General features: G+C 33.1%; 1 protein-coding gene across 1 annotated transcript; it reads left to right on the forward strand.

The window, feature by feature from the left end:
- LOC129909933 (neutral alpha-glucosidase AB-like) lies at positions 1 to 4,054 on the forward strand. Its single transcript, XM_055987105.1, is given in 7 exon segments — positions 1 to 143; positions 204 to 440; positions 496 to 936; positions 998 to 1,101; positions 1,193 to 2,291; positions 3,247 to 3,553; positions 3,615 to 4,054. Coding segments are annotated over 7 exon segments (2,721 nt in total). The 5' UTR covers positions 1 to 39; the 3' UTR covers positions 4,044 to 4,054.
- Positions 4,055 to 15,735: the final 11,681 nt, after the last annotated feature.

A 15,735-nucleotide genomic window follows, 5' to 3' on the forward strand; every position in this document is an offset into this window, starting at 1 on the left:
TACCAATCCGCTGAATTAAAGTTAGCACAATCAAAAAATATGCGTTTAGCAATAGTAATATTAATATTTTTCACCCTCCATGATTATGGTTGGGGTGTTGACCGAGAAACATTCAAAACTTGTGAACAAAGTAGTTTCTGCAGGTAAACTTAATCCTAAATTGTTTCCTTAACCAAAGTGCTAAGATAAGTTTGAATTTATAGACGAACTCGAAAAGATGTTCCAGGAAGTTCAAAATTTGCCATCGTACCGGATACACTAAAGTCGTTTGATGACTTTGTAGAACTTGATTTAGTCAACAAGGCCAATGATCACCTATTTGTTCTGAGATTAGAAGCTTTAGACGGCAATAAATTCCGAGTTCAAATTGATGAAAAAACTCCTCTAAAAGCCCGCTATAGGGTAACCGATGCTCTTCAGCCTTCACCTAAAATCGGATCGTATGTTAAAAACAGTGTTTTTGGAATCATTTAAGTCAAATTTTTTTTTTTTTAGGTTAAATGTTGAAAGTAGCGATGGATCTGAAATCGTCATCACCTCAGAAACTAACAAAGCAGTTTTAACACTTGATCCCTTCCGAATTGATTTCTATCAAAATGATTTACTTTCAGTTTCTATCAATGCTAAGAGACTAATGCGCTTTGAACACATTCGTAAGAAGTCACAAGGCGAACCTATGGAAGACCCTGGCGAATGGGAAGAAGAGTTCTCCGGTTTCCCAGATACAAAACCTTTCGGTCCTGAAGCTATTGCACTGGACTTTTCATTCCCTCAGGCAGAAGTTCTCTTTGGAATTCCTGAACATGCTGATAGTTTTATTTTAAAATCAACCGAAGGTGATGATCCCTATCGATTGTACAACTTGGATACTGGAAATTATGTAACAGAAAGCAAAATGGCATTGTATGGAGCTGTTCCGGTGATTTATGGTCATGGGTATGAATATTTGATAAGACTTTTTAAGGCTTGACGATAATAAGTGTGTTTGTCATTTCAGACCAGAAAGATCAGCTGGAGTTTTTTGGCAAAATGCTGCTGAAACATGGGTCGATATTTGGGCTTCTAAAAATGATGTTTCATCAGTTCTTGATCTTCTAAAAGGTAAGACTGTCAAACCTTTCCTAAAAGCTTTCAAAAGCCTAGAAGAACTCCTATCTTATCAGAAAACGTCTTCTTCCTTTTTCTTTTTCAGGAATTCGTCAGTTAGATTCTCCATCAGCTCGTTTTATGTCAGAAAGTGGTATTGTCGATGCCTTCATTTTACTTGGGCCAACTCCATTGGATGCATTCAGGCAATACACCGAACTCACAGGAACAGCCAATCTCCCACAACTCTTTACTCTTGGTCATCACCAGTGTCGCTATAGTTATGACAATTCAACTGATGTTGTCGATGTAGCTGCTAACTTTGATAATTACGATATTCCTATGGATACCATGTGGCTTGATATCGATTATACTGATGAAAAGAAGTACTTTACCTGGAATCCAGAGAATTTTACAAATCCCTTGGATATGATAAAGAATTTGACAGATTCCCATCGTCATTTGACAATTATCATTGATCCTCATTACAAACGAGATGATAGTTACTTCTTCCATAAAGAATGTGAAAAGAGAGGTTATTATACCAAGAATGTCCTTGGCAAGGATTATGAAGGTTCATGTTGGCCAGGTCCATCAAGTTATCCGGACTTTTTCAATCCTACAGTTCGTCAATACTATGCTGACCAATATGTTCTAGACCGATTCAACACAACAACCGAAGATGTAATGATTTGGAATGATATGAATGAACCATCGGTTTTCATTGGTCCTGAAAAAACTATGCCCAAGGACAATATCCACTATGGCGGATGGGAACATCGTGATGTTCATAATTTATATGGACACATGCACATTATGGGAACATTCAAAGGTTTATTGCAACGTGATCCCAATCAGAGACCTTTTATTCTAACTCGTTCACATTTTGCTGGCTCCCAAAGGTATGCAATTGTTTGGATGGGAGATAATGAGGCAGCCTGGGATCATTTGGAAGCTTCAATTAAAATGTGTTTATCGGAAGCTGTTGCAGGATTTTCATTTTGTGGATCTGATGTTGGTGGTTTCTTTGGTAATCCAGAACCTGAGTTGGTTGAACGTTGGTATCAAACGGGAGCTTATACTCCATTCTTTAGAGCTCATGCTAATAAAGATACCGAACGGAGAGAACCATGGTTACTTCCTGAGAAGTCTCGTCTGGTTATCAGAGATGCTATTCGTAAACGATATAGCTAGGGGAGAGTGGGGTCAAATGTAACACTTTTTTCTAAAATCGATGGTTCTCCTACAAATTTGAAAGTGGGTCAACCAGACCTTTTTTAAATTAAAGACCCATGTTTTAGCTCCAAGATCCATCAAAAAAATTTAGCAAAACATAACGGTAATGTTGAAAAATAAAGCTTCCAAAAAAAAAATCGTGTTGTTTCAACTTACCCCACATACGGGGCAAAGTGTAACACATACCGGGGTAGGTTGTACCAAGAACTAAAAATAAGAGAAAAATACCTTTATTTGTTTATATTTATTTATTTTTAATTAATAACAATAAAAACAAACCTCAGTCATGAAATTTTGGTGCAAATTTGTAAAAAGTGGAGCAAATCCAAGATTTCCAGAGAAAATTTGACAGTAGTCTTAAATAAAAGTTATTCGAATTCATAAATTGTTTTATAAGCTTTATGAATTCAAGTGGTGGTTCAAAAATGTGTTTCCAATTTCAAAATAAATACAAATTCAATTACAAGCATTCATATTCAGGGTTGTTAATTATATAAGGTAAACAATTTTTCAGTATAGGTAGGTTTTTACATGGTACAACTTGCCCCGGAAAAATGTTACAACTAGCCCCAGCATGAAATTTGGCACATAAAATCAATTTAAAAAAAAAGCGAAACTGATATAGACATAACATATACACGCAATTTGAGCCAAAACACAGTTGCATATAACAAAAAAACACTTAGCACTCTATCTTTTTCGAGTAAAGAGGTAGACCAAAAATAAAATTAAAAAAAAAAGTTACAAACATGCATTTTTTGGGCACCACTAGTGTAACTTCTCACCCTGTCGTCTAATCTTCTTTTGAAGAAAATGTGCCGGTAGATATGCAAAAATTGAGCATTTTTCTCCTTTACGCGTTTCTTAATATTGAAAGGAACATCGCTTTTTTTAGCTGTTAATTCTTACCCCTGTTACATTTAGCCCCACTCTCCCCTATTTGCCAATGTGGTATACAATGTTCTATGAGCATGAAAAATATGGTTTGCCGGTTATGAGACCGCTCTTAGCTCATTATCCCAAAGATAAGGAAGCATATAGAATTGATTCACAATTTTTACTTCACGATCAGCTTCTTGTGTGCCCTGTATTGGCGGCAGGTGTTAAAGAAATCGATGTTTATTTCCCATCTAAAGATGGTCAGAAAGTTGGCGATGTTTGGTTTGATACTGATAACTACCAGAAATACGATAAAGTTGGTCATGAAACTATTCAAGTTGATTATAAAAAGGTAAAACACTCCTAAAAGTATGCAAAATATATTTTTTTAACGATTGTTTCTTAATTTTTAGACTCCAGTTTATCAAAGAGGAGGTACAATTATTCCAAAGAAGGAAAACATTCGCCGAACTGCTACTTTGATGAAGGATGATCCGTACACATTGATTGTTTGTTTGGATGAGAATGGATCTTCAAAGGGAACCTTGTACATTGATGATGAGAAATCATATGATTATCGCCAGGGAAAATACATCTATGAACAATTTGAATTCAGTGGAAATAGTTTGAAGAATTCTTTCATAACCACACCTGATTATAAGACGGTTTCGACTTTGGAACGAGTTATCATTGCTGGTTTGGAGAAGACACCAAAATCTGCAACAATTAATTATGATGGTAAAACAGAAGAATTGAAAGTTGTGGCACATGAGCAAGCTATTGCAATTGAGAAACCAGGAATTAATATTGCAAAGGAATTTGTGATTCAACTAAATTATTGAAAAAAAAAAAGAATAAAAACTGACTGATTTATTGAATAAGATATTAGATTTGTTTTAATTAGTTCATTTGGTTAAAATACGTGTTTTCGTCCTTGAAAGTTAATTGGGTAAACATGTTTTGATTTTTCAAAGTAAACATGTTTACTGTCTTAGATGTAAAAATATTCCTATTGTTGATCACGCAGTTTTTTTGTCATTTTTTTGGCTATTGACTTACTAACCAATATTTTTGCAAACATGTTTACTAGAGTGACCGCAACTCCCATAGAAAAAAATTTTTGTCGAATTTTTTTCGGGGGAACCCCATAAAATGTTCCGCCTTTGCAGATTTTTAGATAGCCAAAATTTCAGCTCGATTGGATAAGTCTAAATGGTGCCGACACTCGCTCAAAGTATCAAAAATCTCTGTTTTTTCACTGTTTTTCGAAGAAAATTAGCTCTAGCTCCCAAACAGATCGGGTTATTTTCACTTTTTATATATTAAATGAAAGGTAGTGTTATTACACATAATTCAGATTCAAAATTTGTTTAGTTTTACAAAAAAAAAAAATATTGTCATCAATTTAAATTTTCAGTACTTACCTCAAAAAGAGCTGAAGTGCAAACTCGATTTAAAATAAAACTTTCTATGTTATAGATTGATGTTACCTATCTAATTGAAATGCTTCTCGTATTATATATAATAATTATAATAATTTTATCAATTATAGAAGCACAGAGTAAAATTGACTGAAAAAAAAAACAAAACTAAAAGGGCACCCAGTGGGGGTTGAACCTGCTATGCCTGGATTGATAGGCGAGCGCTTTAACATCGGGCTAACTCAATGTTGACAATTGTCGTGACAAACTAAAACAAATCTTAAGATATTCAACGAAGTGTTATGGAATTTTCAGGATTTAAGCTTTTAATAGAAAAAAAATAAATTTTAGAGAAATAATTTTTCTGTTTATTTACGTTTTTTTTATAGAAAAAAAATAAAATGCAGTTGTAAAATACATATTTGTTGTTTTTTTATGAAGTTTAAGCTTCACGAGTCGTTTCGTTGGTAGTTCAATAATTTTATTAAGATAAACTCTCGCTTTTTGCTAATTTTCCTTTGTATATAAAATAAATTAACTTAAAATAAAATGTGAGTATTAATTCTGTTGCGTTTTTGTTTTAAGATTAAAAGAAGTTTTAAGAATTGTTAGTGTTTTCCAGATATATTTTGTGTTCGTTGATATGGCATTGGCAGCAAACACCCGAGAAAAAATTTTTCTTGTAGGCTATCCGTCTCATCAAATTACAGGGTGTAAATTACCCTCAAATCGTCAAGTTTTGTCAACACTATTTTTTAATTTGCGAATTGTAAAATTAAACTTAAAGGAATCTGCAAGACTTGTCATTCGAGAGGTACTTATTTTTTGGGAAAAAGCCAGAATTCAAACAAAATATGAAAAAGATGCCATTGTTAAATTAGAAAAACTTTACAATGAGTGGAGAAATCACCAACGAAATAAAAACAAAACGCTTGAAAGCACCAAAAATAAAATAAAAGAATTTGCGTTGAAAATGGACGATCTCTTTGATATAGCACATCGAGATGCCTTGACCATTACTGAAAAAAAACGCAGAATTGAAGAATTCAGATTTGATATTGGTAAGCTTTAGTATTATTATTATTTTAATTAGATCTTTAGAGGAGGAAGCTCAAGAAGAAGTATATAGCCAGAATTCTGCGGATTGGGATAGAATGGATGTTTCTCTATCTCAGGCAACCTCTGGGCCATCGGGTAGCAGGAAAATGAGGTATAGTCGTGGGTTGAAAGAGCTGTTAACAATGAAACTTTCTATGTTATTAGATCGATGTAAGGTATCTGATAGAAATGCTTCTCGCATAATTATTGCTACGATAGAAGCACTAGGGCAAAATCCAATGGACTTTGTAGTTTCAAAATCAGCCTTACATTCAAGAAGAAAAAACTTTAGGGAGAAATACACTGCGGAAATCCGAAACCGAATACAAATATCAGAAAATGAGACATTGGTTGTTCATTGGGATGGGAAATTGTTGCCAGGTGTTCTTAAGAGAGAGCAGAATGAACGCATTGCTATAGCTATATCTTATGGAGAAAAAGAACAACTTCTAGGAGTGCCAGTTATAGAAAATAGTACTGGTGAAGAGCAGGCAGCAGCTGTGTATGAAATGCTGGAACAATGGGGAGTTTCAAATGCTGTAAAAGCAATGTGTTTTGACACCACTGCTTCAAACACTGGAAGACTTAAAGGATCTTGCAAAATTTTGCAGCAAATGTTGGATAAAGAGTTGCTGTACCTGGCCTGTCGTCACCATATTCTCGAAGTTTTGCTAAGAGGTATTTTTGATTGTAAGTTGGGTTCAACCACTGGACCTCAACCAGATATTTTTAAAAGGTTCCAAAATGAATGGTCAAAAATAGATTCAAAAATATATCACACGGGTATCAGTGATAAAAATGTAAATAAACACCTAACCCCTGAAGTTATAACCCAGATATCAGGTGAATTAAAAGAAAAACTACAAGAATGTCAGCCTAGAAATGACTATAAGGAATTTCTTCAGTTGGTTTTGATTTTTGTTGGAGTTCTAGATGGAAGCGTAGTTGGATTCAGAACACCAGGAGCCACTCATCATGCTAGGTGGATGGCCAAAGCTATTTATAGCTTAAAAATATTCATGTTTCGAAGCCAGTTTAAAATGAGTAACGAGGAACGTAACGCTCTCGGTGATATCTGCGTTTTCATCGTAAAAATTTACTGCAAGGCTTGGTTTAATGCCCCAAGAGCTTATCTGGCTCCTAAACAAGATCTTGATCTTTTGCGTGATTTCATTGAATACCGCAAGATAGACAAAGACATTTCAGAGAAGGCTCTTGCTAAATTCTCAAACCATTTATGGTATTTGAGTTCAGAGCTGGTAGGTCTGGCGTTCTTTGACCCAACTTTACCAGATGGCGAAAAATCAGAAATGGCCAACATAATTTTAAAAAACAGCGAAACAGAAACCAACAGAATAGTAAATCCAAAGCTACATCCACATGAAATTGAACAATTTGTCACAGCAGGGTTAAAAAATATTGTGAACAAAGAAACATTGAACTTTTTCGGCCGATTGAAAATAGACACAAGTTTTCTCAAAGAACCTCCAAATCTTTGGCCCGAAAACCCCCATTTTAAAGAAGGCTTTAAGAAAGTGAAAACACTTAAAGTCGTAAATGACATGGCAGAAAGAGGAGTCAAGTTAATAACCGATTTTAATAATCTTTTAACTAAAGATGAGGAACAAAAACAATATGTACTTCAGGTAGTCAGTGAGTGCCGAAAATTATATCCTGATGCTTCCAAAACTACTTTAAGTAAGTCACTTGATTAAATTTTTTAGTATTTACTTCAATAATTATGTATAAGAAATTTAACACGATGTTAAGTATTTTGTTTTTTAGAAATCTGTTAAATGTTTCGATTTTTTTTTTAAATAAAACAGTAAAAAAAAAGTTTCATTTTAAATCGAGTTTGCACTTCAGCTCTTTTTGAGGTAAGTACTGAAAATTTAAATTGATGACAATATTTTTTTTTTTTTGTAAAACTAAACAAATTTTGAATCTGAATTATGTGTAATAACACTACCTTTCATTTAATATATAAAAAGTGAAAATAACCCCATCTGTTTGGGAGCTAGAGCTAATTTTCTTCGAAAAACAGTTAAAAAACAGAGATTTTTGATACTTTGAGCGAGTGTCGGCACCATTTAGACTTATCCAATCGAGCTTAAATTTTGGCTATCTAAAAATCTGCAAAGGCGGAACATTTTATGGGGTTCCCCCGACCAAATTTCGAAAATCGATTTCTTGCGGACACTCTAATGTTTACATTTGGAATCTTAATATTTATAGTCATACTTAACCAATTTGCGATCAGCGAGAAATTTGTACCTACCTAATAAATAACTATTGTATTCGTTGTATTGCTGCCAGATAACAATTTTGGTAGTACTTCTTGTCTAAAATTCCTTAGATTCAAATCTTCAATTTTGTTTCAGTATTAAATAGTTTAAACACATTATGATAAAACAATTTGTAGATTAGAATCTTAGCACTTGAAAAATGTTTACAATCAAATAAGAGGAAATAAATCTATTTATTATCAAGCGCCAAGTTATCAAATATGAGAAATAAAAACTACTTATACAAAAATCCATACATAGAAAAGGTACATGGATAACTAAATAAACGAACATATTACGATCAATAGGAATAAAAAGTATTTGCCTTTGAAGAGTTATATTTGGAATCAGAATGGTCTTTTTAAATTTTCTGTGCGACAAGTCGTTCTCGATATATTGAGACAAACGCGTTTTCCAAAATGGCGGACACTCCACAAGACCAATTAACACGCAAAGTGAGATTTTTACTCAAAACAAACCCATCTTAAAGGCTGCATCCAAACTTAGGTGACGATGACGTCACAAATTATATTCAGATTTTTCTCCATTGACTGAACTAAAATGTTTGTTTCGAAAAAAGTCGAACTTTGTGTAGGGAATACTATGCCTGGTTAATCAGTATACTTTTTTTATGCAACTTTGCCATTACCGAGCATTATCGAGCATAGAACAATATGCACTTTTCCGAGTCTCTAAGAATTTGTAAGAATTTGTAAAAATAATGATATTTTTAAAACAAAAGTTGTTATAGAACTAACATTTTTTGGATACCTAACAATGTTCTCGTACAAGTTGTATACAAATCTTTTCCGTCATATTTAGCGTGTAAGACTTAAAGTTCCAATATCTTATAACGGAACGCTGCGTTGGTACACTCGTAGGCAAATAAAATGCACGACTGGGTTGCACGAACTTGCTCTTAGGGTTCAAGTTGCCATAATTTATTAATAATTTTTATATAAAAATTTTCAAAATCGTTAGAGCAGTTTTTTTTATAAATAACTTTTTGAAAAAATAATTAAAATAAAATTTTTCATGCCATTTTGTAGAAATCACTAATCAACATCTAAAACCAAAATTTAAAAAAAAAAATTTCAATGTCCCATTTTCGAATATTTGATTTTTCAAAACAAATATTTTCAAAATTTCACATCTTTGTCTTAACGAAAGTAAAGTCTTTAGATAGGGAACTAAAATTGGGTAAAAATTGTGTTGAGGTGAGTGTGGAATCTGTAAGTATCAAAAACATAATTATTTGAACAAAATTTCACGATTATAAAACTCAGTGAGCTCAGCTATTCAAAATCAAAAGAACCTTCTTCAATATCAACACAGCAATTATTAAAATCATATGAAAAATAGTGTTACAAACTCTGTGGGAAATAGTTTTATGAATTCAAAAGTAATTATATCAGCAATTCACTCACCATGGAAAGGAAAAACCCAATCCGCCATACACAGTTCATAGAACTGCAATTTCCCTGATTAAATTCCAAAAACCGTCTTCATACAAATGCGGCGTGTCAGAACTTTTTCTTTTTTTATTTTTCAAAGTGCAGATTCATAAGAAAACTTTCTGATTATTCATATCTTAAACTTAATCGAATCTCTTAAAAAGAAATTGTAGAACAAAAAAAGAAGAAATCACGATGAAATAAAATAAAAAAAAACCCCAAGCATCCTATTACTATACAACATGAAGATTTCACAGTTCAGGCCAAAGACCTACTTTTTTAGTTTACTTTCTCTTCTGTCTCTTCCAAATACAATTATTGTTCTCTTTCTTCATAGAAAAAAAAAAACAAAACAGACAAAAATTCCAAATCTAACCCTTTTTCGCGAGATATTCCCAAGAACTCATCCCTGCCAAAATATTCATATCCTTCCCAAAGGACACATTATCATATTAAACTATATGATTTTTTTGACGATAGAAAAGGATACTTGTATCCTCTTCTTAACAGTGTGGGTTGCCATATCTCGTTCATTCAGATTGATATTTCCACAAGACATTGTTACTGTTATCTATTTTTGTTCCTTATATTACTCGTAATTCCAGCTGGCACGCCCCCCTTCCAGACTGGAAAGAATATTTAATTTCAAATCCTTATTGCGCATGTTATCCGTTTTTTTAGGGTTTGGAATTTTGGAGAATAAAAGTCGAAGGTAAGGAAGATCTGAGACTTCAGTTGATAGATTTATGTCCATTGGGTAGGGTGGCTTTCCGTCGTTTGGGAATTTCGGGAGCACAATATTTATTTCGTGCCAGGACACTTCTTTACATGCAACAAATTCACACGCGCCAGGCCATTAGATTTTTCTGAAAAGATAAAAAAAATAGTCCTAAAGGAAAAGGTGTTGGCCTCATGCATCGCGTGAACTTCAATTTGTAAAACATTTTCTTTAAATGGCGCCCGGTGTGGGACTCTGCGGTTAGAATGGTAGTACATTTGAATCAATTAGGACATACCAGCAATGTAAAATAAGTGGCACGATTACTGATTGAAATCTGCGATATTTTTAGTCGAAGGACTGAAAACCGGAATAGAGAAAGCGAAAGCGAAGAAGGTGGAAGGTAGTTGGCAAAGTATTGATATTTTTTTCTTCAATCTTTGGTTGGTCCTTTTTTTTTTTTGCTGTTAATCACTTCGAAACGGAAGTAAAGTAGAGCTATTAGAGTGTGACACTGACGATAAGGGAAGCACTTCCTTAAATATTTAATGAACTTTCTTCTTGGAACAGATAAGATTCAATAATTGTTAGAGAAAGTTCTTATTCACTTAACCAAGAATGGAAATGAATGACAGAAAACAACAACAAAAACAAGAAAAATCCCTTTTTTTCGAACGCGCTTCGTCCTCTAATTATATTGACAAGGACCTTTTGATAGTTGAACATGATTTGCGTGACTTGTGGTTAAGTCTTTTCTAGGGTTTGGTTACTTGTAGTATACTTTTAGGAGGGGAAAGGAAATTATTGTCGTTGTTACTGTCACCATCATCTCAAGGGATTAGAGGAGGCTTTCTTGAGTTATTCATGTCGTCCCTTTTTGTTAGAGAGTCATTAAGTTCTTTCTCAGACAGTTTTTCCTTGACTCTTTGATCATAATTATTTAATAATGAGCCTTAAGAAATTAGGTCCGAACAAGTCCGAGAATCAAGTAAATTACTAAACCAATTGGTTTGATTCTTATTATTATTAAAAAAAGGTTTGTGGGGGAGTTGTTGGTGGTTGTGTAGGTATCAATCTCAGTGGGGGTTGGTAGATGTAAAACATAGAAAGAAGCACTTTGTTAGGGAGAGAATATTGTATAAATACTTTTTTCATTGTGAGAATTTGTGTTAAGACAAATAGGTCAGTGAGCTTTTTGCTGTAATGAGACAATATACGGCGACGACAGAGGGTTTGGTAGACAATTTAAATCCTGTGGTTTATTGTTATCTACTCGAGCTGGTTATACTGATGATGGCGTTTTCCGGTGGAAATGAACATTTTGCTTTGCATGATGAATATTTCTCTTGTTTTTTTGGTTTTAAGGGCAGAGCTTTAGGAAAGATTGTGGGCTTTCATATCGGATATCCTCTGATGGGAAAGATGAATGTAGTTAATTTTAATCATGGGTCAACCAGAGTATTTAATAATATACGATTAAGAATTGACATTTGTGTAATATTTGATGAATGATTTTAATAAAGGGGTCTACACAAGTTATAAGTAGGAAAGGTCATGAATTTAGATAATTTTGTTCTTAATAATTTACTAATCTACGAGCTATAGAGGGTGATATATTTTCGCTGGATTTGTGCAGGTCTTTTTCGGTAATTGAGTTACAGAGTGATAACTGATAAGGCTTTAAACCAGACCCTGGGTTAAATGAAGAAGAGGAATAAACCTAAATGGTGAGTAGTAGGTACCTAATGGAGAATAGTTGAGGAGCGAACAAAAGCCGTATTTCCACTTTTCATGTTTTCTATTTTTTAATGAAATCGTCTTTTTAGGGAAAAACTACACAAATGTTTCATTCAATGGAAACTGGCGAAAACGCCTTATTTCTTATTTGTATGTATTTATATTTATATTAGGTATATAAACTCCTGCTCAAAATTAACGCACACTTTTTTCATCTTTAGTTATACCCCTGCATCTTATTTACAATGGCTTTAAAATTATTTGTTGTATTTTTTTGTGTTTGCTAATTGTTTACCAAGTCAGAAAAATGCTAAACTGCAACAGTATTATTGTTATAACAAATTATAAAGAAAAAGGTCCGTCGCGGTTGGTGGTTTAATTAAAACTCAACTCGAGTTCTAAAGACCAACCCGGAACTTCATGAACTTCCAAAATGCATTACTCAGCTTTGACCTGCTGAGTTGCATTCTGGAAGTTGGCTTGACCCACTGAGCGTTGCGTCACATTAAGTGTGACACAAAGTTGCTGTAATTATTTAAGTAGAGCGGGTCAGCTCTGAGTGCAATATGGGGCATAACATTCCTCCCCCTTCCGAAGTTCAGGCCAGGTCTCCAGAACTGGTTAGTTTTTCTTTATTAAGTAAGTACTTAAATCTAACATTTTTTTTTTCTCTAATTGAATAATAGTTTTCAATTGTTTCATTTTATATTTAAATTATTTTTCAATTATTCAAATTTAAAAAAATGAATGAATACAATAATAAAATTTCTTTTGTTTGGTACAAAATATTATATATAATAAAATTTAAAAAAATGAATGAATACAGCACTAAGCATATCATCAGAATTTCCAGGGTGTGATCAGTACCCCTTAGAACATCATTAAAGACCATTATAAACTAGAATTATACCATAACTATCGGAGTCATTATACCAGTATCAATTCACTCATTATCAATATTAAATTCTTTAAATCATTGGCGTAAATAAATAATGATATAATCTCACCTAGCAAGTCACCATGGAACTCACCTCTTTTGGTAGTCCCGAAAAAATCCGGACCTGATGGTCAAAAGAAATGGCGAGTTGTGGTCGATTTTCGTAAACTGAACGAGGCTACGATTAAAGACGTTTTTCCACTATTTTTATTTTTTTTTTTTTTTTTTTTTATTTACTGAATTCACTGAATCACTAAATGCACTTTCTATACTTTCCATATACTTGAACACTTTTCTTGAATGTTTTTTTCTGATGTTTTTCCACTATTTTTATTTATTTTTTTTTTTTTTTTTTTTTTTTTTTTATTGATATTAATTTTTTTTTCTCTTTCAATTACGGGTCGTATATTTTTTTTCAACTACGGTTCGCGAACTGGCTGCGCCAATATGTTATAACAAATTATAAAGAAAAAGGTCCGTCGCGGTTGGTGGTTTAATTAAAACTCAACTCGAGTTCTAAAGACCAACCCGGAACTTCATGAACTTCCAAAATGCATTACTCAGCTTTGACCTGCTGAGTTGCATTCTGGAAGTTGGCTTGACCCACTGAGCGTTGCGTCACATTAAGTGTGACACAAAGTTGCTGTAATTATTTAAGTAGAGCGGGTCAGCTCTGAGTGCAATATGGGGCATAACATTATCAACAAAAAAAAAAAAAATTTTAAAAATGGAAGCGCGTGACAGTTCTTTCCAATAATTTTATTCCATACTTGGTATTGTCTCCTCTAGCGCATATGGGGCATTTCACGTGAAACCAGCAGCTAAAAATGTGGTGGGTCGTCAAATTTGTTCATATTTGGTATATGTATTCCTTAATCGAATTAAAAAATACATCTGGACGGATTTTGAATTTTAAGCCTTGATAGCGGAGTTATGGGCTTCTAAAGTTTTGGAAAACTCTGGGAAGAGTTTATTTGAAAAATTTATATAAATTAAACGAAGGTAACAAAATTATTTTAATGATGGATTATACGCAAAATTAGACGTGCTTTTCAAATATGAAATCTAAACCGGAAATAGATTTATTTTTTCGACAGAAAACCGGAAGTTGGCACTTCAAATCCAAATTTAAGAAACTTCGACCATTTTGATATTTTTTTAAATAGTCTTAAAATAAAGCTTATACAATTTAGAAACTACATGCCAAGTTTCAGAGTGGGATATCAAGCCGTTTAGAAGATACATAGGTTTTAGTGAGGGGTCTTCGTGCATGTAAGACCGGAAGTACCCAGTTTTCTCTGCTCTGACCCAGCAGTTTGTACCACCCCCAAATTTTTTTTGCCCATTCGATAGAGCATTGGCTGAATATCATTATCCTGATTTTTCGCACTCGCGAAATTCACCTTTCAGCCGCCATCTTGGATTTTAGTTTTTGTTGAATATCTCGATTTCTATTTATCCTACATAAAAGTTGTGTATGCAAGAAACGTAGGAAATTCAATTTCGCGTCTTTATGTTAAGAGAACTTTTTCGATATTCCTAATATTAAAAAAGTTGCAAGCCAAAAAAGAAAAAAAAAAACGAAAAAAATGACAATTTTAAAGTTTTGAGCACTTTTTATCAAAATTATGAAAAAAGGTCCTGAATTTTCTCTTGTAACATAAATCTCTAAAATACTTACTAATCATTTAAAATTCAATATTTGTTAAAAAAAAAATTAAGAAAAAAGTAAAGATAAAAACACAAACAAAAAAGAGCATTTTTTAACAAAAAAAGTTTAATAACGTTTGTGTTTATAGCGTTACAAAAAAAAGTTGTATAGGAGAGTTGTAGAGAATTTTAAGGAATAATCTTTCCTCGGAAGGTTTTTTCATAATTTTGATAAAAAGTGCTCAAAACTTTAAAATTGTCATTTTTTTCGTTTTTTTTTTCTTTTTTGGCTTGCAACTTTTTTAATATTAGGAATATCGAAAAAGTTCTCTTAACATAAAGACGCGAAATTGAATTTCCTACGTTTCTTGCATACACAACTTTTATGTAGGATAAATAGAAATCGAGATATTCAACAAAAACTAAAATCCAAGATGGCGGCTGAAAGGTGAATTTCGCGAGTGCGAAAAATCAGGATAATGATATTCAGCCAATGCTCTATCGAATGGGCAAAAAAAATTTGGGGGTGGTACAAACTGCTGGGTCAGAGCAGAGAAAACTGGGTACTTCCGGTCTTACATGCACGAAGACCCCTCACTAAAACCTATGTATCTTCTAAACGGCTTGATATCCCACTCTGAAACTTGGCATGTAGTTTCTAAATTGTATAAGCTTTATTTTAAGACTATTTAAAAAAATATCAAAATGGTCGAAGTTTCTTAAATTTGGATTTGAAGTGCCAACTTCCGGTTTTCTGTCGAAAAAATAAATCTATTTCCGGTTTAGATTTCATATTTGAAAAGCACGTCTAATTTTGCGTATAATCCATCATTAAAATAATTTTGTTACCCCTTCGTTTAATTTATATAAATTTTTCAAATAAACTCTTCCCAGAGTTTTCCAAAACTTTAGAAGCCCATAACTCCGCTATCAAGGCTTAAAATTCAAAATCCTTCCAGATGTATTTTTTAATTCGATTGAGGAATACATATACCAAATATGAACAAATTTGACGACCCACCACATTTTTCGCTGCTGGTTTCACGTGAAATGCCCCATATGATAATTTGGAGTCGTCTATTCATTCCACGAATTAAATTTTGAAGGTTTTGTTGTAATTTTTCTTTCACTGCAGTTTTCTGTTGATCAAGAATGCTTGGAGGTGGATTTCGGCCGCAAATGCATTTTTTTCAACATCTCCTAGACATGTTCTGTTGAATTTAAACCCGGATAT

This window comes from Episyrphus balteatus, chromosome 2 (genome assembly GCF_945859705.1).
Source record: "Episyrphus balteatus chromosome 2, idEpiBalt1.1, whole genome shotgun sequence".
Taxonomy (NCBI): domain Eukaryota; kingdom Metazoa; phylum Arthropoda; class Insecta; order Diptera; family Syrphidae; genus Episyrphus; species Episyrphus balteatus.